General features: G+C 36.9%; 1 protein-coding gene across 5 annotated transcripts in view; it reads left to right on the plus strand.

Annotated features, from left to right (window-relative positions):
- The window catches only part of LOC127972804 (cell adhesion molecule 2-like), a 216,970-nt gene that overhangs the window by 144,237 nt on the left and 48,024 nt on the right, over window positions 1-24,709 (plus strand). For all 5 annotated transcript variants that reach the window (XM_052576595.1, XM_052576599.1, XM_052576598.1 and 2 more), the window contains exons 2-3: window positions 3,504-3,530; window positions 18,077-18,226. In XM_052576595.1, the coding sequence (XP_052432555.1) occupies window positions 3,504-3,530; window positions 18,077-18,226 (177 nt within the window). The remainder of the gene's footprint in view (window positions 1-3,503; window positions 3,531-18,076; window positions 18,227-24,709) is intronic.

A 24,709-nucleotide genomic window follows, 5' to 3' on the forward strand; every position in this document is an offset into this window, starting at 1 on the left:
TATTGGAATGTCATTTTCCGACTTCTTTTTATTTGCCAGTTACACTAATTCCCATAAACAACCCAAAAGGGGGAACCAGAGTGAAAGCTGAGCAAATAGAGTTCGATTAAGAGTGCTTGCTCTCTAGTGTATCCTCGTATCAATTGGTATTCCTCTCAGGATTTGGCAAACATTCTCTGCTTACAGCAAGGAGAATCTTATCACGGAGTCTGACTTTGTCAACACTATTAGATTCTGACACTGTGCGCAGAGTCAGAGATTAATAACTTCCACGTTGGCAGGGGGGTCGGGGAGTGGTTGGGTAAGACAGAGGAACGAGAGAGATTAACGAGTGTGAAAAACAATGACTTCTTCGTTAAACTCTAGACCGACGTGCCAATTCACAACATTTGAGTAATATGGGCTTTCAAGCATGAGAACTGTTAGAACACGTGAAACTGGTGGGAAGATAAGGTGTTGGATAAAAACCTGACATGGCATTGGAGTATCATTAAAATTGTTGATGTACTGTATGACAAAAGCAAGGTGCAACCCTCAATTCATGATAGTGACAGTGACGTGACATACAGCCAAGCATGGTGACCCATACTCGGGATTTGTGCACTGTGTACATAACACACACCCGGAGCAGTGGGCAGTCATTTATGCTGTGGCGCCCGGGGAACAGTTGGGGGTTCGGTGCCTTGCTCAAGGGCACCTCAGTCGTGGTACTGAGGGAGGAGAGAGTGCTGTACATTCACTCCCCCACCTACAATTCCTGCCGACCCAAGACTCGAACTCGCAACCTTTCTATAACCAGTAGGCCACGACTTCCCCAACTATGTATATTGGTAATAACTATGAAACACTGGTTTAGTGCAGATTCATTTTTGGACAAATTTTTCTTCTTTTTTAAAGATATTTTGCTTTTGCACGGATGGGAACATTCTAAAAGTTTCTGTAACATTGTGTAATATGCTATAATAATATGCTTTCTGGAACATTCCAGAACATTGTGTGAACCATGTCATGTTTATGCATGAGTAATAACTGATTAGAGAAGTTTTTGATTTCATGAGCACTGCTAATGATACACAAAGGGTAATGTAATGTGAAACATTACAAATACAACTGAAATTTTTCACAGTGTAAGTCATACTATTTGTAAAAAAGTGTGTTTGTGTGTGCATTTGTGCATGCGTAAATTAAAAAAAAAATAAAATAAATAAGACATGTATTCAATGCATGAAAGAATTTTGAATTGCATTTATTTGGCTGTTGGTTATACCATATGACATTTTTAGAAAGATCTTTTGAAAATGGAAACATTGTTCAAACCCATATGAAACCAACATGAACACAAGTAAATTAATTCAGTATATTTCTTAGAATTTAGCACATTTAGCAGGGATTTTCCACTTTTATGTCACTGACACTCTGTACTGTATATGTCCTCTTAGTGTCCCAAATTAGTTTTTCATACAAATCATTTTAGACGTTCACAGACGTTCTAATGTCACATCACATTTTTAATAAGTTTTAATACTTTTATTAATTAGTAAATAGGAACATAATTCAGTGGGAAAAAAGGGTTTCACAATTATTCCAAAAATGAGAGAAGTATTTGCCCTCAAGTCAGTCTCATATTGTTAAGATCACTGTGAGGGGACAAAAATTACAAATGTGATCTTACATCTCAATTGTGTCTACTAAAGGTTCATTGGAGAAATGTACTCAATAGTTTCAGATTTTAATGTCATGTCTCTTAACAAACTAAATTGTCTGAACTCAGAATTATTTCATAGAGCTGTAGACTTGATGTATGTTCGTCTTTTTGAATTCAGATATCAGATGATTTTCTTCAAGTTTCCTAAAACTTAGTGGGAACTCGATTAAACCTCTTGAGCTATGAAAGAGGAACATGTGAGCAATAATAATAAATAAATAAAAATCTAAAAATGTGCACATTTATTATTAAGGTAAAGCTGATTTCCCTCACTTAGAGTCTTCCCATTGTCATCTTTACTCTTAAACATTCTTCATATTGTGCAGAATCTATTTACAGTGCTTATTTGTGATATACTCTGCTTTATACTTGTCTTGTAGCATTCAAATATTGTAAACTTTTCACCCCGTGTGCTGTCAAAGTCAGAAAAAGTTGTCAGAAAAAGTGTTCCCTGTAAATTATTCATCGCTTTGAATGTACCACATTCGAATTCAAGCACCGCAAATGCATTCATGAGGGTTTTTCTGTCATTTCCCATCATGCAACAAAAATGGTAGCGGTGTCATCTCGGCTCTTAGTCTCACCTCATCACGGATGTTCCATATGCATATCGACAATGAAAGGTTTTATATTATTATTATTCAGCTGGGTCTGTAAAGAAGTCTATACAGATGGCGCATGCTATAAAATACGTCCGTTACGCTCCTCATCAAGGCAATGTTTATGGCAGGCGGCTTGCAAAGCAGAAGGTCAGGCATAATGAAAGTATTAAGCTTATGCATTCAAACATGAGCAAACTTTAAACTCTGAACAAAGAGAAGTCCTCGTATTTCATCTGTAAACTGACTAGGCATTAAAGGGATAGTTCACTTAAAATAGACACTCTTGTGATGTGGGACTTTCTTTATTCTGTGGAACATAATGAGAGTTTAAGCAAAGTTCTAGTCGCTTATTTCACTGTAGTTACAATGAATGAAGCTGGGTTCAAGGTTCAAAGTCATATATTCAAAGACGAACAATTACTTTATATGAAAAAACATCCTTAATCACTGATATTCTTACCTTTCAGTGAGCTCTTAACTGATTATTTATTCGGTGAGTTTCAATGGAGGCTGAATCAGTTGAATTAAAGAATCAAATCAGACCGATTTGTGAAGACATCATTCAGATTTCTGTTTCTGTGAACTCTTGGTAAAGTGGAGAACACTGCTTTTCTCATGAACTCTTATGAACTTGACTTATGAAGTTGAAATTTTGAGTGAAATCTATTTTAGTAATTTAGTGTATTCTTGTCATTTAGTACCTAAGTCATATGGGGTGTTGTTAGCGCAGTTGATAAGACACATGCCTTTGGTGTGAGAGACCCGGGTTCAAATCCACTGTGAGACACCAATGTGTCCCGGAGCAAGACACAAGGCGTGTGACCTCTGACATATATAGCAGTTGTAAGTCGCTTTGGATAAAAGCGTCAGATAAATGAAAATATGGACTACTTTATGGTGCCTTTACATTCTTAAAGCTTGAAAGCCTCAGCCTCCATTTTTTGTAATTCCATGGAACAGTCTGTCACCTTTTGTGTTGGACTAAAGAAAGAAGTTAACATGGGTTGATGCTGTCACTGATGGCAAAGCTTTCTTTTATGGGTAAACTGTTACTTTATTAATGGAAGGCTTGAGGAGTATATGCTGAGAATTTCATGCTTTGAGGCTTGTTTAATCACTCTGTTTCTCTCTCTCTCTCTTTCTTGTTCCCCTCCATCCCTGTTCCTCCATCTCTCTTCTCCATTTTATGCTCTCAGAGGCGGCAACGAAAAACAAAGTGAAAGGTGAGTTATCTTCTCTGTCTTTGCAGCTGGATGATTTATGTTGAACACAACTCCCAATAAACAATATGCTGTTCGGCCTCCTCTTATCTCCCATAGGAGCCTCAGATGCATTTACATAGCCTCGGCCTGTGAGAAAGCAAACCTGGAACCTTTGATAAATTGGCCCTAGGAATACCCATTATGAGCTGAATCCGCTCTACATGCTTCCTGGGTTTAGAGCAAACTTGTGCTACACAATTAGGAGAAAGATGTAGCTGTTGGATTTTGTACAGGTTATGGTCACCACTGCTGATTCATTGTACAGCTCGGGTGGAAGTGCTTTGTCTTGAGTATGTAGCACAGGGTTAACATGTGGTATTTCTGCCTAAAATCCTGCGTCTTATTCACAAACCACCCACAATCCGGTTTAACCAGGTGCTAAATGCTGCAGCGTATTTAAATTAAGTTATTGTAATTTCCTTTAGTGCAAACACGCCTCCTTCAATAAAGGCCTGTGAATTATGCTTATTAGAGAAGGCACCTTATTCACAAAACTCAGTGCTGTTTGCCTAAAGCAATTAACATTGTGCTATTACCACCCACAGAAAGTAGGCGGCAAAATGGAATTTCATTTAAAAGGGAGTTTGCACGCATTTTATATTGATCGTGGCAGCAGTTATTCATCCAGTGATGAAGAAGAGCATATATCCAACTGTATGAGTCAAATGCACTGTTTTCAAAAGACCTATTCAGGTGTCTAGATCGCTATACAGGTTTGGTAAAGTTGAGGTAGTCCGCTGTATCATCCACAGCCTAGCACTTAAAACTGCCCAAAGCTACCGCTTGGGATGATACCTGATTTTCATAATTTGATTAGTGAATTGGTCAATAAAACAAGGCAATTATATCTTAGCATCCATAATATTTAAACATCTAAATATTTACATGAAGTTCATAGCAAGTTGAGGTCAAGATGATGTCAATGCCAAGCTAAGTTTACACAAATTGAGGCCCAGACCTACAGAAACTCATATATTCTAATCAAATATATGGAACGGTAACAAAAAGCAAATGCAGTTACATTTAACTGTTTATTAAGTTGGTGCTAAAGCAATGCATAAGCAAATTAAAACAACAGAGTTCCCACAGATGAGTCTTTAAAGATGACTCTAACTCTCAGAAGCTCAGAAACTTTAATTTTTAAGTTGATTACCTGAATTACCTGTATAGGTCTGAGTGACGCTACAACATGCACGATTTGATGGTAGGCAACGATTGAGTTGCAATAGTCTTGCAATGAAATCACTTTGGCCTAAATGAGGAGCTGAGTTTAGAGGGAGTCAAGGAAAGGCATTATTTTCCTTGAAATGGAATGGCACAAAGCCCAGGCAGGTGTCATAGTCTACAAAGGACAGCTGGTGATCTAGAATGACGGGAAACGGCGACTTGACCTTCAGCTGAGATTTGAGTCCACGAGAGGTTGGAAGAGGGAACTCATCAGGGAAGTCTTAGCTTGGAGGTATAGGAGCTCAGGGTTGTGGGTGGACATCCCGTTTGATATGTCAGAGTGGCATACAGGGTTCCTTGGCATTTTGAGATTGTTGTCAGCATAGCAGTGGTAAAAGAAGCACCTGGATGAATGCTCTGGTGTAAAGCAGGATTCACACTGACACTGATTTGCTGCGACAAGGCAACCAGAAGTCATTCATTTTTGGTGAGATTTGGCAATTTGAGACTACATCCGCCATGTTGTTACCATCACATGACCTAGCTGCCATTCATAAATCCTCTCCCATGGCCTCATGGGATTGTAAAGTGTCCATCAAATCCGCACTTCAGAATCTGGTCAGAAAAAGTAGGTCAACTGGTTACTTTTTTGCCTACTATTTTTTAGAAAGTGAAAGTCATGATATTTGCCAAGTATGGTAGCCCATACTTGGAATTGGTGCTATGCATTTAACCCATCCAAGTGCACACACACAGCAGTGAGAAGTGAACACACCCCCAGAGCAGTGGGCAGCTATAAATCCAATACTTTTGCGTCATCGAACGTTAACGCCCCTTTTTGGGGGAAAACAAACGGATTCTCCTGATACAGAACTCGCTCTAATTTCTTGATAGCAAAAACTGCAGAAACATACACACTCTCTTTGCCGGCCGAGGACCGTGAGAGGTATTTAAAGAAGGTACTGGATACGGTGTTTACAGAGGTGTCCCTTTGAAATGGTCGAAGACTGGATTAATAACCCCACGCAGTGGCCAAATATGGACATCTAACGTTACCATTATCTCGTGGAATCACCAAGTAGCCTATTTTTTGTCATTAACACACTCACAGTATGATAAACTAGACGATGGGGCCATGTCAAGAGGAGTCGGTGGTTTACTTGCAGGTAAATATTCGCAGGCTAGGACTAAACAATATATGTTTGAAATTGTATCTGACAGGCCTGTACCCATCAGAAACAATGCAAAACAAAAGGTCCCTGTGGCGAGTTCTGTATCAGAAATCCGTTTGTTTTCCCCCAAAAAGGGGCGTACCCTTCGATGACGCAAAAGTAGCGTTGGTCTATTGAGGGTGGAAGAGAGCACTGTTCATTCACTCCCCCCCACCCACATCTCCCACCAGCACAGAGACTCGAACCTGCGACCTTCATGTTATAAGTCCAACTCTCTAAATCCTGCCCCACAGGATTTGGGGTAACACTTTATTTTAAAGGGTCTCTTATCAATATTAACTAGTTGCTTATTAACATGCACATTAAAAGCTTACTCTCTGTATATTAGTACTTATAAAGCACATATAAATGCCTTATTCTGAATGACCATGTCCTAGATCTCTTAACCCGACCCAATATCTACACTTAACAACTAACTTACTAACTATTAATAAATGAAAAATTAAGACTTTATTGAGGGAAACCCCTTAGTTAATGGTGAACGTGTTCCCTATTCTAAAGTGTTACCGAAATCATTCAAACAACATGCCTCACATTTTGTGTTTTTGAATATAGTAGGGAAGTATGTGATTTCTAATGCAATTCCGTCCGAAATGACATACTGTCTGAATAAGTGTGTCATTTGGTGAAGAACGAACTTACTCACCAAGCATTAAACAAGTATGTCATATAGTATGCATAAGTGGAGTACGAATGAAATCCAGATTTGACGTTAGTTGCATCACTTTATTACTAGTCAAAACTTCTCTACTGTGGCATCATGGGATAGTAAAGTGTCCATGAATGCACTCTCCAGAATCTTGACCAAGGTAGTACAGTAAGTCATCTGAGTACTTTTCGCCTACAGTTTTTTGCCATTTTTGCCATACTGTTTTGATGATAGCATGATAGTAGCATGATAGTTTTTAATAATCCCGAAGCCCTTGATTGTTGAGTGGGCTTATAGAAGAGGGGCTGGACACCCCTGCTTTACAAGAAAGTTTGTACACCCTTGATCTAGGTGATGCTTTTAGAAATGGAGCAAGTGAAGTATGTTGTTTACAGATTACAAAGACCTTTCTTATGTCAAATAACATGCACTGATGAATAATAAGAGCAGGAATGTGTTTTAATTATGCACAATAAGAGCAGGAATGTGTTTTAAATAAATAAATAGGGCCATTTTGGATCCATGTTGACTTTGAAAGGGGTGAATGAGATCGGGCTGCAGTTTTAGATGTGAGATGTTTGGTTTTCTTGCATATTTCAAATGATCCAGGTAAAAGAGCTGTAGGTTTAACCCCAATAGTGCACGATTGTCTTTGCAATATCATACTGCTGACGTGTTTTAAGCTTTTCCATTAGCCTTCCAAGCTATTCTCTGCTCTAGATGTATTTTGGTGTGCCACTCTGTCTCTTTAAGGGAAGAGAAAAGCACTTTAAGGCTTTTAAACATAGAGAGGGGAAATCCATTCTCTGTTCTCCTGTCTGTTCCCTCGCACCCCATGGCGATAATTTAGTGGGAAGGGTAGTACATGGCCCTACCATTAAAGGGGGCGTGTATGAGCGTGTGTGTGTGTGCGTGTGCGTGCGTGTTTGTGTGTGTGTGTGCGTGTGCATGTGGATGTGTGCGTGTGCATGTGTGTGTGTGCGTGTGTGTGTGTGTGTGTGCGTGTGTGTTTGTGTGGATGGGCTACATCACACTTCTATTATTGCTCAGCAGTGATTGCAGCAGGATTTATCCACCCAGCCAGTTTCAGGCTATTTGTGTATGAGCAAACAGAATTCTGAGCAGTTGCTGGTTATTCTTTAGCAGCTAGCTCCTGGTGCAGTCAACACTAACTCATCTTCTCTCTGCCAGGCTTAGCCGTGAATAGAAAGAGCAATATACAGTAGCACTCAAAATGGCGCCAATGGAAACATTTCAATGGCTCTTTCTCGTGGCACAAGTTACAAGGTATTAATGAATGACATCTGCTAATGTGGTCGCAAAGTCACCGTGTAACAAAACATTAACATTTAAAAACTTACTTCACCTTTAAAGGAACAGTACGCCCCACAGTTACAATTCTGCCTTCATGTCATTGCATTCATTTTTTAATAGTAATTCCATACAATGGCTATGATGTAACATGGAAACATGTGCACATAACATCCTGTCTATCCTATATTATTATAGCGAAGCAACACAGGTGACACAATGTATGTCAGAGCAGAGAAAACATGATTGCGTTATCATTTTGAACATGTAGATCCGGTTTCTAAACCTGCAAAGATGCAGGCCTATTCATGACAAATCAGTAACAGGGATTGATCCACTTTACAGTAATCATAGGCAACAGTAATCCAGTCTCCGCTCTTATGATAATTACCTATGGATTTCCTAAATTGAATTTCGAAAGGCTATCATAATGAAAAAGATGGCAAGCAGAAGGACACCATGAGATTATATGTGAAGAGGTTTTTTTCATAATTGTGTTCTAGTATCCATCACTTTGAAGTGCCTTCATGCGAGTTCATACCAAGAATCCATTATATTTATGTAAGACACAAATGAATATCCCATGGCACATAATGTACTTAGATATAAATAGCCTTGAAGTTGTAGAAAGTTATAATGGGCCTCGAACTGAGGAATATGGAGTGTAATCAAGTATATCATCATATAAAATATGTGTCCAAAATGTATGGATATTTTGGTGATGTTTCAGCTATAAATAACTAAGGTACTATGTTGGGTCGCCTCATCATATCTGAAGAACTTCTACTTCCTCTCTATCTAGCTCCATTGAAGTCCGGATAAGTGTCATTCTGCATTGTTCTGACCTCTTCCTCAGTTGTTAATGAACACGAGGCTGCTTTGGAGGAAGCAAAAGACACGGCGAGGTTTTAATGAGCCCCTAATGCATCTGTCTTCCGCTAGAAAAGCTGGATACTCAAAACCGGAGCGTCCCCAGAGAAACCGCCAGCTCAGCGTTCGCTCTGCGTGTGCTTTCCGATTTAACGAAGAATTCGCCGTTGTACGTGAAAGGGTGGCCTGAAAAATTACACAAGCTCTTCCTCTCCCGGGATATGACTAGACCCTTCGATCCCATTGTAGACCGCCACAACAAAAGGGCCTCCAGTCCTAATTAAATATATTCATCTTCAGCCCACACTATACTAAGACTTACTCCCCAAACATCTTAGCAAATAGGCCATGGTTACTTTCATGGTCAGCCAATTAATTAAAGTATGTGATGTTGCTGTATGTTCAGTGATTAAAAATTAGGTTGTCAACTTGGTCGTCTGTGTCCCTGTAGTTTCTATGTTCTCTTTTTCTTCCTCAGCAGACATCCAGACTCTGAATGTCAAAAGTATTGGTATTTTAGTATCAAATTGATACATATAAAAATGCAAAAGGGCGGAAACAGAAATTACTGTTTTTATGCACATGTTTACGTCTCTTATATAGCCTAAAAATATAATTTTTTATGTATCATCCCAATGTGCTGCATACTCTTTTTGCACTCCCGGCTGCAGGATCCAAATTGAGAAGCTTAACATCATTCATCAAAAACGGTATCGTGTCAACCATGGTTTGGACATGAAATGCAGCCCTTCTTGATTCTCATATTCTCATAATTCCCATTTCTGGTTCAGCTAACATCATTTTTAAGTGAAAAATATGGCTAGGTATAAAAAATATATAAAAAAAACGAGAAAGTTTCTGTCGAAAACGTGCATGCAAGTATTGCAATATCTATGAAGTAGAAAGTGTAGCAATTGCGAGATGAGAGTTTATGTAATTTCATCACATGTGCAACTTCTCAACCAATAATTTGGGATGTTTTTGGTGCATTTGGACCATTTGATCTGGTTTTGCTTGTGCAGGCGGCACGTGTATTAATACTGAAATGAAGCCTTGCATGAAAGCTAATTCATCCTCACTCTTATTACCTCAGCATGGGGGCTCTTTCACAAGTAATGAATTTTAATTTTCCCGTGCCCAGCAAAGGTTGACAGACATACCAATCACATAGCATTCAAAATGATATTACCTCTCGCATTAGTTCTCATTTAATCTTCCGCCAGCTTAAAGCCACAAGACTCGCTGTGAAAAGAGAATTGATCAGATAAGCATGCTTTTCATTCCAAAGGCACTAATCATAAGTGCACACAGGGAAAAAAATAAAAATAAAAATAACAGCGGACAACTTGTTTTTCAGTGGTTGTCTTTTGATCTGGGAGAAATATGTGCTAGAAATACCTTGATGGATCTGTCTTAGACCCCTGCTGTGACCCTATATATTGTACAGCAATATTAAAGATCTTACTAGTCTGTAGAAAAAAAATACCACTGCTTTCTGTTGCCATAAATATTTCAATTCTAATCTTCAACAGTTCCAAACAGCAGGATCATTTAAATGTTTCAATTGTTTTGCACTTGACATTGGTATGCCTCAGTCGTGGAACACAAACAGAATAAATGTCTCTCTAAATTAATGTAAAGAATATTTTTTCAAACAATTGACACACATTCATGCAGATGAAAAATGGGTACTTGATCCTGATTCTCACATTTTACTCTTACAAAATACTCACAAGTCTCATTTAAAGTACAAATGTAAACGTTTCTCAACAAATTCTTCCAAAAACCAAATGATGATGAGCTGTGCAGTACATATAATTACTTTTTTTGTAACATTTAGCATTAAAAAAAAAAACATTATGTTGATAAGCGATTTAAATGGATATAATTTAACATCATATTTATACTATACGTGAATAATATCGTAGGTCTCATTTGTATCTATTGTTTTAATGTCTCCTAAGAGACAGAGTTAAAAGATTGTGGAAAGTTTTTCAAGACATACTTTGAAAGCTGGTTTGGCAAAGCCTAGTCTGAAACGTCTGAGAAGTTTGAAAAGTTTTACAAAGCTTTGAAGTTTGAAGGTTATGAAGCATTAAGCATTTATAGAGCGTCTTTGAGATACAAGAGATGAGCCTTCTGTATTTGTGGTCCATTTTTACAGCAGAGAAAGACTGTAAATTATAAAAATGTCTGCTAAAAATTAATTTTGTCAACGTGTAGCTGAGCACAAGTCATTTTGAGTTCAACCGGTTAAAAAAGAAGATGTATAATGCATGAGAACAAGCTCAAGGACCTTGCCAAGTTTGGTGGACATGGGGTGGAAAGTTCTAGTGGTTTTCAACCGGGACATTAGGAAACTTCCAAATGGATGATTGTGCCAAGGGGATTCAAAATCCTTCGAATTTGTCACAGTACTTTATTATAATGGGGCCTTGGGTCAAAATCATTGAAAAAAAAACACCATTGTAATGCAAAGTAAATGTAATAAATTTGATCTTGGGCTGATGATTTTAAAAAAATCAGCTAAAATTGGCTTAAAATGTACTCACCATCATTAGTTCGTTTCTTCATCTAAACGGATTTGGAGTAATCTAGCTTTATATCACTTGCTCACCAATGGATCTTCTGCAATGAATGGGTGCCGTCAGAATGAGAGTCAAAACAGTTGATACAAAGATACAAAAAATTAATCCATAAGTTATGCACACAACTCCAGTCCATCAGTTTACATGTTTCCAAGAAACAAATCTATCACAAAGCAACTTTAACTATTTATAACTTAAAAACTGTTGCTTAGCTGGACTAAATATGGACTCCACAATCCACATAATGCTTCCTCTTGCATGACCTGAGGATGAGTAATTGTTCAGAAAAATGTTCATTTTTAGGTGCACTGTTCCTTTAACCCAAGTTTTGTATAGTTTACTTTGTTAGTCTCACATAATAAGACATGAGTGAGACGTCTCATGAGCTATGAAAATGCAAGCACTGAGCCATACAGTTTTCCTCTGGGTTATTGAGAATCACAAAGCAGCTGCCGCAGAGAGATTCGCCCTGAGCTGTCGTTGAATCCTGTTGTGCAACATTTCTACACTACAAATGCTACTGCTGGCTTTAACGCTGAAGACTAAGGCAGACACATTAGTCCAGATAGGGGGTGTTATCGCTGTGTAATGAATTGAGATGGTTGTTCCTCTGGCTGCTATGTGGTTATTTGTTAGCTTTTTTTTGATGGTGCCCAAAGCAGACAATGTATTCTACAGTGGCTTGCTTGGCTGCTTTCTGGCCATTCATCAACGAGTGATTTCCATTATGTGGTGCACTCAGCTGAAACAGAAAAAAGCTTTTCTGGATGTGTGGTTCATTCATTCATTCATTCATTGCTGCTTCCTGCTAAACTTACAGTAAGCACAAGTGTTTATGAGATATGTCATCACTTTAATTCCCTACTGAGAGATTTGAGTCTTTAAGTTGATTTAATAAGAACAGTGTTTGGGAAAAACGGTTGCTACAAGCAGTCAATCTAGTCTGTTAGAACAGCTATCAAAAAGTAGATAACTACATTAAAGCAATATATATGTGGCACAAAAAAAATGATGTGGATGTGCAATTATTTAACTGAACAGATAATTAACAAAAAAAAAGCTTTCTGAAAAAGAAGTACACTTTAGCATAATTCAAAATATACTTAATGTACTGTTTTAGGACTCTTAATTAAGTGTTAGTTTCATATATATATCTTTATATATAGCACTTTATTTTACAGTCTTGTTCCTCATTAACATACTATGTACTTATTATAGTAATTACAATAACTATATAATAACTAGGTACTAACCCTGAACCTACCCCTAAACCTAACCCTACCCCATGTAGTTACCTTGTGTTACCAGAACTTTCTTAGATAAATACACCGTAAGTACACTATAAGTACATGTTAGTACACGTACTGTAAAATAAAGTGCAACCTATATGCACATGCACACACACAAAAAGGAGACATCGGTTTCTGTGTAGAGATTTACAATGAATCAATGAATTGTATTTTGAACCTAGTCACTTTAGCCATCCAAACATTTAGAAAATGTATTTAATAGCATCACTACTTGTGGGAAAAAAAAAAATGTAGTTATGAAAATTGTGTAGCTATTATGAGCAGAATCAATATTACGGTCTGATTGATTGAGAGTTGATAAATGACAATTTTTTTTGCCACTTAACAGCTTTCATATAATGTTTTTTTGTAATTTGATTTCAGGTCAGCTTACTGCATTTACAGGCCACAACTACACAAAGGCCCTTTAGGCAGTATTTAACTGATGCTGAAGCTTTGCCCTGCTGTAATAAAGGGCCAAATGGAGCAAATAGCTGATCTGGGATCTGTTTTAAGTGGTTTGGACTAAAAAGTGAAACGTAAGCTGCTGACCCATCGTCCACCTGTACCAGAACAGCAGCGCCTGCTCTCACAGGGACAAGTGTTTAACAGTCCGTACACAAACTGCTTTCTTTATTTTCATGGCATAAGAGCAACAATAAAAAACAGATCAAGAAGATCTGAGGTTAAAGCCATCAAGGTAATAGTAAAAAATACAGCAAGTATTTAGATGTTTTTTCTGAATGCATAGACTATCATGTTTTATTTTTTTATGATAAATGTGTTTATTGATTGGATGTCGTTTAAATCAAATGGAAGGACATTTACATTCACGTATTTGTCAATCATTTTTATCCAAAAGCGACATATTGTACTGGGAATCAAACATGGCTGGTGCCATGCTCTATCGTTTAAGCTACATGAATATTCACACTTTAGATTTATGGACTTTTATAAGTACTTTTAAAGTTCTTTCTCAACTATTATACAGTTGGATAAAACTCAGTTTCTGTGTGGAATGTAGTTCAGTTAGGGTAAGTGTATTACATCAGCTGCCTGACTCAAAGGATAACACTTATTGTGTAGATCATGAAACATGGGATTTGGGAAAAGGCTGTTTTGAAATGTAATTACAAAAGATTTGGACTAGGATTAAGAACATGTTAGTATATTTGGGTTAAAGTGCTCATTTGAACTTTCTTCCATTTCCAAAAGATCTCTAATTTTGGAAGCATTGAAATGACGGATTTCTCTAAATTGATCAAACATAAGCTATGATCAACTTACTGCCACTGGCAACTCTGTCGATATTATAAAAAAAAATACAAAAAAACATATATTTAACGAAAAAAAAAAAAAAATAAAAATATATATATATATATATATATATATATATATATATATATATATATATATATATATATATATATATATATATATATATATATATATATATATGCACTTTACCATTACATACAAAACTGAACCTAATAATCTTAATAGCTGAAATAGTAGTACAGTAAGCTGTTTTGGGAGAAGGTAAAACATTTAAATAAAGACTTGGGCCAAGAATTCCGATGAGCTTTATATGACCTCACTGGTACGATTTCTGTGGGGAGTAGGTTTTAGGGGTGGGGTTAGGCATGGTCCTTCATACAAATTCCTACGAATTAGGTACCTCATAAAATACATACAATTTCTCACAAATTGTACGGATTAGCCACCTTTTAAAATGTGTATGATTTGCTGTGAGATCGGGTTGGGATTCACATTGAAATTACTCAATTTCCCACCACAGCGAAAAGTTGTTAAACAACCGTAAAAACAGCAGCTGTGGAATTGCAAAAACACACAGTTTTTTTCTTAATACTCTCCCTGCTGCCATTGGATGGAAAAACAATTAGCCCCACCCAAATTGGCGCTAATGGCTGAGTCACCGTGTCTGGTTGGTTGGGACAGAATGTTTTGATACACTTTTAGCAAAAATTAACCTATACAGCTGGCTCACTCATGGGTGTCTGTCTGTTAAGTTTGGATTGTAGAATCTATTTCACGTTGAAAAAAAAACACACTTCTCCTTTAAAGTTCTCCTCTGCTGGTAATGAAAGTAAAACACCATAAACCCAGTGTCTGTTCTGACCTTCCTCTTGATTTGTTTCTTCTTCCTTTTAGTCTAATCACTTGATTTGTCAGCCAGCATCACTATTTAACATTCACACCACAGGTCAGTTTCTAGCACACCTCACACCTCATGTGCTCATGTTGTTCTGGAATAATGAAGGAGGCAGTTGACGCCGCGGTCGGTACAACACGTCCATAGCATGTGGGCCTTGAATGAGACAGATCCCAATGTCACCTTCAGGAGAACGCAGCAGTGCCTGGCGCTTTTGGGAAGCCCACACGGTGATCCCCTACTGCCACGAGATGGAGTATTAGCTTGTGAATAATTTCATGCATGCTAACACGCTGATTTACGAGCCTCTTTACAGTTCCTGCCATTTAGCTGTAAATAGAACAGGATCCTCGGTCTAAAAACATTTATATGTAATAGTTAACATTATTTTATATTACTTTTATAAATTAAATATATTTACTATATTATATTTAGTAAATATAGTAAACAAATGTATATATATATATATATATATATATATATATATATATATATATATATATATATATATATATATATATATATATATATATATATATATATATATATATATATAGTTTATACACATTATACAGAATATTCAGCTAAACAACATTATGAAAAAAAAATGTCATTCTAATTTTTGAAAAAATAATACTACGAGCAAGGATGCATATTCTATTCATCAAATAATCTTGAAAAAACATAGCATTACAAAGTTAAAAATATTAAACATTCAACATTTTCAACATTGATAATAATACACCATTGACATTGATGTGTTGGTGGTATAGTGGTGAGTATATTTGCCTTCAAAGCTGTTGACCGGGGTTGGTTTCCTGGCCAACACATTTCCTTTGGGGGAAGTCATGGTCTTATGGTTAGAGATTCTGACTCGTAATCCAAAGGTTGCAAGTTGGTGTCTCGTACCATCAAGGATTGTAGGTGGGGGAGTGAATGTACAGTGCTCTCTCCACCCTCAATACCACGACTGAGGTGCCCTTGAGCAAGGCATCGAACCCCCAACTGCTCTCTGGGCACACGAATTCCGAGTATGGGTCACCTCACCATACTTGGCTGTATGTAATGATACTGTCATTTTCACTTGAATAACAATATTATTAAAAAAAAGAATAATAAATAAAAGATTCATTTTATGTTATGTTTTTTTTTCAATTATGAAACATTGTATGTTTATATATATATATATATATATATATATATATATATATATATATATATATATATATATATATATATATATATATATATATATATATATACTATATTATTTAAATACAAAAATGTAAAAATGTTAGGAGTGGCTGTTTTTTTTTTTTTTTAAGCTTTTTAATAAAGAGCAGTGACGGAGTTCTTTGTTGTTGCTGGTCGATTAATATAAAGACTTTCACTTTAAGAGAATGCACTGATCCAGTTGGTCAATGTCAGGACACCTGTTGTCTTCTGTAGTATATTTCCTAGACGGGCATTTTATTATTATTATTTTTTTATTATTTTTTTATTATTATTATTATTTTTGTCTGAATTTGTCAATTTAAACACAATACTTCAGAGAGAGCTTAAGAGTTGCACACGTTCTGAGTCGCGGGTTTTCTTCGCGCTTCGGATAAGCGCACTCACAAATCTTCTCACTGGGCGCGCGAGCTTGCGTTCTCTGGCTCTGAACTGTTTAAAAGAGTTAAGTGTAAACACATATTAACGTGTGCTGTTCAGGTCTCATCTGTGAGCGCACTATCAGCACCTGGGTGATGACGGAATAAATGACTGCTCATTTTCCAGCATTGGCATGCACATTGAACAAAAGTGCATGGTTAGTCCAAGGTTTTTTTTTTTTTTTTCTCATCGCTGTTGTTGTAATGTCTGGGAAGTCAGAATGCGCATCCATCAACAGAAAACAAATTTTAACTTAACCCAGTTCCATGTTATATTCATCAAATGGCACAAAAAAAAAAAACAAAACAAAAAAAAAACATAACCGTTTCCTCTTTAATATTAAAAATCACAACTGTTTTTAACACGGATAATAATAAGACATGTAAGACAGCAAATTAGCCTATTAGAAAGATTTCTGAAGGATCATGTGACACTGTAGACTGCAGTAATGATGCTCGAAATTCAGCTTTGCCATCACTGGAATAAATTACATTTTGAAATATATTAAAATAGAAAACAGTTATTTTAAATTGTAATAATATTTCACAGTATTACTGATTTTACAGTATTTTTATATAATAAATGTGAAAAGTTACAATCTTCACTTTTAATACTGCCGTTCAACAGCACCTGCGACACTAGTAAGAAAAATTGATTTTTTTTTCTTTCAAGTTAAACATCTTTAAAACAAAGGAAGACGGAGTTGAAATCCAGGCGGAATGCAATTAGGAGACTTTTCAGCAAGACAAGGAAAACAAATGCGGAATAAGTCCGAGCAGAATCCACTGATGCTGGGTGATTAAGCCTGGCGTGGATGTCCCCTATCCCCCTTGCACACACTTACACACACACACATGCTTTCCATCCCCCTTTCCCAGATGAGACACGAGACAGTCGCTAACTCGGATCGAAGGCCCACCATAGTCTGGATTATGTGTCAATTTGCTACCCAGCTGCAGTGGCAGTGTCTCCCTTGCCGAACATGACTAGCTCTAATTAGGCCATGCTACCAATTACTGCTGATCCCGAGTTAGAATGAACAGAATGAGAGAGAGAGGCAAAGAATTACACCATTGTTTCACTTTCTATACCCAAACGCTGTGCTAAATGTGTGCAATTATCCATCATTTTGAGTTAACCATATATAGTTATCTTTACAGTTATCTTTACAGTTATTGTTCGTTGTGTGAAAGTGCTTATATATGCCATATATGATTTTTTATTATTTTTTTTATTATCTCACAGCATGGGAAAATGTCTTGTTTTCCATCTTTTAGATTAAAACGGATTCACGGCACAGTGCATTTACCTTAGCAAACTACAGTAAAGTAGCATTCTCAACACTGCCTGGTTTGAATGCTCTATTAACCAATCATCATCTAGGAATGAAAATGTCTATTTTATAATGATATACCCCCATGACAGTCCCATGGCGTGATTCTGAGTCACTATATCGAGCTCGGTTTTCCTAGTACCTGAATGCTTTCTGTCCTCCTCTGTCCTCTTTCCTGTGTAACAGTGCTTTGTTTATAAACCCTTCTCTCTGTCTCTCTCTCTTTGTCTGTCTCTCTGCAGGTAGCCAGGCTCAGTTCCCCATCACCCAGAATGTGACGGTGGTCGAGGGCAGCACGGCTAACATGACCTGCCGAGTGGATTACAATGATAACACCTCCCTCCAGTGGTCAAATCCAGCACAACAGACCCTCTTCTTCGGGGACAAGAAAGGTGAGTGTTGGCAGGATGAGCCGTAAATCAGTCTGGTGTGGTGAGCCAGCAGCAGACCCAGAGTGGGTTACTGGGTCGGGTCGAGTGGAAATCTGCTGTGTAAGGGTGATTTTGGGCTCCAGACTAATGAGACTTAACATTCAAGTGTGTCGCTCTCTTTCTCTCTCTCAGACAGGCAAGGAGCACAAACAAACCAATCACTTATTCGATTCATAGCATCCACATCAGCACTGCAATAACAAAAGTAATTTAGCATCATTAAAGGTTCCCCAGTGGTGAAGGATGGAGTGGTTCACTTCAAGTCTTTAAGGATGCGTACTCAGCGCACAACAGTTTGTGTTACAGCTGATTTTATGGCTTCCCTAATGCAAACCAAAGTGGTTTATTCCAGTTTTTTCATAAATACATATGACCCACATACATATGTGAAGTGCTGGGCTGGTATTTATCTTTATGTTCAATTGTTATATTTTAAAGTATTATTAAAGGTTTTAATAAAACTATTGTTTAAGTTACATATTTAATATTTTAAATAAATTATATTTAATGCTCTTTAAGTCTGCAGTCAGCACAGTCCCACCTGAGCTACGGGCACCATGTAAAGCACATTTACTGAGAGCAGAAGCTGGTCACACAGGATGTGTTCTTGTGTTCAAAGACTGCTAGATGAAGCACAGCAGACTGGAGCACAAATCAGGGCTCCCTGGGGGCGTTTTCAAAGCTGAACTACTTTTAACTTGACATGGCACTTTAAAAATATGGCGCAAGATACCGAAAAATCAGGAAGATGCAACGTCAGTCTGACAAGTGCACATACTCATAAACTATTGATAGACTGATGTTCTATCTATCTATCTATCTATCTATCTATCTATCTATCTATCTATCTATCTATCTATCTATCGCAACACATTTGCATTGCTAAAATTGAATGATTGATTGACACCTTAACAAATCACATTATTCAGACAGGGAAGGCTTTTTTTTGGATGGACTGGATGGCAAAAAAATCTCTATGATAGGTGTTAAGAGGACAAATAAGGATTACTGGTGGCATAACGGAGAGAGAAAAAAACTGGGATTTCTGAGATGGTGAAGTTATGTTTTAATTGACAAGGACAGTAATTTTCTAGAAAATAACATATGCAGATGAATCATTTACAATAAGACCACTAACACGTGTTTAGGAAGCAAATGAGGGTCATTTTTGATTTCATGTTGACTTCTTTTCAGAACATAACCAGGAGATAGAAGTAGCTTTCATCTGTTATCTGATATTAGTAACGGCAGGGCTTTAGTTTGTGTGATGAAAATAAGTCGCTTCATTAGTCTGCAGTAGAGAGCCGTACCATCACTGACATTTACGACTGCGTGTGTGTTCGTGTGTGGGAGAATGCAGTCTTGAAATAATGTATTATCTCTCTATATGTGCAGGTATTTGCTCTAGTTTTCTTGCAAAAACAACTGCTATCATATTTTTGAGAGCACAATGCTTTGAAATGTTTTTTTCTCCCTTCATTTGGCTTCTCCTTGGATCTGAGATTATATGTCAATTCACATTTTACAGTAATTTGACGATCTTGAAATTGGCTTTGTGAGGAGCTCCAAGCTATTCGTTCAATTTTATAAGGAATAGTTCACCTACAAATGAAAATTCTGGCAATATTTCACTTTTTATTAGAAGGAAAAAGAGCAGCGTGAACATTCTGCTAAACATCTGTTTTGTGAAAGTCAAATGGGTTCGAAATGTCATGCATAAGGCACAATTCACACTCAAAGACCAAGCTGTCTGTTTACATGAAAGGGGTCATATGATGCATAGGTTTGCATAATGATGCCTAAGATTTGCATAATGCCGCCTAAATGTTCACGCAAAGAAAGAAGGCGTAACTTTACTGTTTCTGCCAATGCCACCACTATGTTTGGGTTTTATTGGCTTTGTCTTGTCGCGCAGGTGTTCTGACCATTTATGCTACCCATTCAGACTTTACTATCTCCTATTAAAACAGATGGTAGCATAATTTGGAAGCAAAATCCTTTATTAACATGTATACCTACCCCAGCGGTTCTCAATTCCAGTCCTCGCGCCCCCCTGCTCTGCATATTTTGCATGTCTCTCTTTGTTAACACACCTGATTCAGATAATCAGCTCGTTAGAATTGAGCTCCGTGCATTAACTGTGTTCCCATTGACATGCTCCCTACACAGTGTTCATTGCGCCCTACTCCCTGAGCAGGGGAAATCTGTTGAAGTTTACCTCACTTCGGAACAGTCATTCACAGATTTGCGCTGCACAACGTCTTCCTTCACACACAATCAAGTGTGACATCAAATAGCTCTTTAAATAAATACAATTTAAATTCACATCTTGCACACTTCAGTGCACTTTGAATGGAACATATACGATTGCTTCAAACTAGAATCATGGTGGAATATCCTGTGATGTTCACTTCACAGGGTGCTTACGTTCGAATAGAACACAACCTTGAAACGCATGAACACATTTCATTACACCAAATACAAAAAATAACGTTCTTTTTATGACCCCTATAATAACCAAGATGCTATGAGTCTGTCAGTCTATACTATCTAGTGTTGTCAGAACTTGTATTAGTCTGTAGTATTAGTCATTACATGAACATGACACTATTTTAATCTTCCTTTTCTTATAAATGTTTGAAGGAATCTACAGTACAAAACATCATAAGAACTCAATTACTGTAATTCTTCCAAAGCAAAGATGACTCCATCCATGATTCAAACATAGGAATTCTTATGCATCCATTAACCTTAACTGAACACTAAGTGATGATTTCATTTACATTTATGCATTATGCGGACAAAAATGACTTGCGTTTCAATGTAGGTATACATTTTATCAGTTCATGCATTCCCTGGGAATCAAACCCATGGCCTTGAGTGTAGGAGCACTTTAGAACAGATTTACTGTACATGCACATCACAGTATAATTGCAAAAAAAAAAAAAAAAACCTTCTGGAAATCTGTAGAGTATACTATTTTGAAGTAAATTAAAAGTGTTCTCATTGTCAGATTATTCCCGTTATGTTAAAATGTAATAAATTATATAAATTCTGAAGAAAAGAATTCATAGCATTGTCATAGTTGAGCATAAGAGATTTCTTTCAAAAACATTAAAAACCCTTTTTTTTTATATTAGCATCTCACTGAACTGGTTAGGGTTAGGATTAGTGATTAGTATAGGGTTACTTGCATGTAATTATGCATAATTAATTATTATAATAGTAGGTACATGAAACAAGGACACCTTAAAATAAAATATTACCTATCAATTTAATGGATACTTACACAGTAAAAGTAATAATTTTTAAATAATAATAACACTGATCTCAGACGGAAAAAAACATATAATCACAGAAGATCCAGTCTGGACCATAGCAAATCAGAATTGGTTGATTAAAAAAAATAAATGAGGCCTAAATAATGACAATATTCTTATTTTCAGGTGACCTTATCTTTCACATTTTTATATATATAGTTTTATTTGTTCACATGATTCTTATGAAGGCAGAGTGGTTTGAATGATGAAATGATCCGATCTCATCTTGGTCCTCATCCAGTTCTTTTCAGAGGATTTCCATGTTCAAGTCATACTAAACGATCCGTATTTGTATTTTGTCATGTTTTCTTTTCACATCTCCCAAGTGAACTACATGCGCCAGTTCTTGGCAAGCTGTCCCGACTACAAGGAATATGGGTAGAGCGCTTTCTTTTGCTCCGTGTTTGCAAACACCCGGGTACTGAATCTGGCACGGCCACTGCAGTCGCCAAGAGGGACAGACAAACCAGTCGAGGGGGTTTGATGTGACACTGACACAGATTGGAGGAAGTGAGCAAGCTGGCGAGATCAGCCGTCATTCTGCCAGCGTTCAGCCAACATAATGCCCTCCTGGCACCGGTCCTTCACCCACCTCCCTTGGAGTGGACAGATGTGCTGTTGTTGAGGGCGAAGTAATGGTGGTTATTCTGTAGTAGGAAGTGTCCGCTTCAAATTGTACATTAACCACGCCAGATGTTAATTAAGAGAATTGTTTGGAACATGATGATAATAGAATGAGCAGCATGTGAGTTTAGGGATTGAAGGAAAAGTTGTGTTGGCACTTGTTGTGGTGGATTGAAAGTGCGGACACACATCGCGGTTGACACTGGCGCAAATTCCCATAGGTGCTCAGGAGCTCAAGCACCCATAAAAAAATTTAGTGTTCTGTAAAAGTGAATTCATTTCAGCACCATTCATCAATTTGGGTGCTGTTAACACCAGCCATCTGTGACTGCAAAACGCTCAGTGAGTAGAAAAGCTGCACTTTACTGTTCAATAGTTTGAGATTAAATGAAACGGGACAAATTTAATCTTGACAATCTATGTATCATTATAAAGATCTAAGCCTCAAGCATCGACGACAGATCGCTGTTTTTCAATGGAAAGCTTATAAAGACTGTATTTGCTACATTTGTGTAAGCAGTACACATAAAAAAATAAGCAATGAAAACGCTGTAGATACCAGATCCGTCGTAATAACGAGTCATAAACACATCCACAGCTGTAAATCACGGTTTATTTAGAAAGGTAAGGGTCCACTGAACGACATCTCATGAAGCACGTTTAGTCCAACCAAGCAATAACATTGTAATATGGATCATAATTCCGTTGTTTACGTTTCAGTTCTTCAGCGACAGAACTGTTTGTGTCCGTTATGAAATAACTCACGGTCAGAAACTGCGTCTTTGTAGTAAAAACACGGCATGGTTTTGCAGTTTACAGTGTCACAAACAGAATGAGATGATCCGCCGGAAAAAGAATGAATGAAAGATAGGCGAAAGATTTTACACAGTTTTTATATATGTGAGAGTGTGTTTTATGTTGAATGTGAATGTATCTGCATGATTACAATCTGTTTGAGTGCAAATCAGCCCAAATCAGCTCGCTGTTACTGTATGATCATGGCTATCAAAGTGAACGCGTCTATATGAATAGAGAGAGTGGATTATTTACTTTGGCACATTTGTGTTATTACTATCTGTATAAGTGGTCATCAGCACATCAGCACTTATTTGCATTGTAATTCATTATAAATGCTGCATTTTCTAGCAATCTCAGGATTTTTTGTAATTGGCAAAAAAAGTTAGATCTTTTTTTATGTTTCTTATTAATCTTATTTTTCTTACTCTTATTTTTCTAGTGCTCAAATAAATCACTTATATGATGTCTACGTTTCTGTCTATTGTTTTATAATTGAAAAAGCTATACACTGTTATGTTTACTGACTAAATAGTTTGTAGAAGCCTTCAATACTATTGGGAAATATATTTTCTTATATTTGGGGGTGGGGGGTGTAGACATAGTCTCATAAAAATATTTGCAGGAGTCTAATTTTTAATGATATCTTATTCAGATTTGAAATAGAAACTCATGAGACATGTGGCTTTCAACCCATTACTTTTCTAGATTGCTCCAGGACTCATTTCATGTATTTTTATATCAAATAAAAAAATATTTAAGTGTGGTAAAAAAAAAAAAAAAAAATCAAGGCACTTCAGTGTCTATAACTTTTAATATTTTTGAGCATTATCAAATCTGGTTGATAAAATGTAAAGCCCAAAGGGTCTTCTTTCCAAAGAAAATTATGTTTGTAACAATCAATCAATCAATCAATCACCTTTATTTATATAGTGCTTTAAACAAAATACATTGCGTCAAAGCACTGAACAACATTCATTTGGAAAACAGTGTCTCAATAATGCAAAATGATAAAGGCAGTTCATCATTGAATTCAGTTATGTCATCTCTGTTCAGTTGAAATAGTGTCTGTTTTTACTTGCAATCAAGTCAATGATATCGCTGTAGATGAAGTGACCCCAACTAAGCAAGCCAGTAACACACTGAAGTAGGAAACTGTTACAATTATAAGTTAGGTAGAGCACTTCAGCTGTGAGTCCCATAATGGGGGGTCATGTTAACAGGTTAATGAAAATAAATAGAAACATTTGCTAATTTAGTTGTAAGCAGAAATTTAAAAAAAGGCTATGACCAATGAGAGACAAAGACGAATCACAGTAAAGTAAGGTGTGTTTCCATTACCTTTGAAATTGCGCAAATTGAAATTGCATATTTAAAATACGCCCAATGGGCGTCATTTTTGATTTCATGTTTACTTCTTTTCAGAACATAACCAGGAGATAGAAGTAGTAAATTTTGCAAAAACGACCATATATTGCAGAAATTTTTTATGTTCGCATGAGGTGGTTTTTCAGGCAACGCTAAAAAGGAATAATAAGGAATAATTTTAGGAATTTCGCATTTACAGGTCACAAGTCATGTGATCTTTATTCAGTGTACTAAAACCTCTGAGAAACACTTCTATATGGGCGCTTTCTAGTATAAGGGGCTTCCCCTACCATTAATGCTTAGACAAGTTACACTGCACACGACTGCAGTGCAGTGT

Source organism: Carassius gibelio, chromosome B15, assembly GCF_023724105.1.
Source record: "Carassius gibelio isolate Cgi1373 ecotype wild population from Czech Republic chromosome B15, carGib1.2-hapl.c, whole genome shotgun sequence".
NCBI lineage: Eukaryota > Metazoa > Chordata > Actinopteri > Cypriniformes > Cyprinidae > Carassius > Carassius gibelio.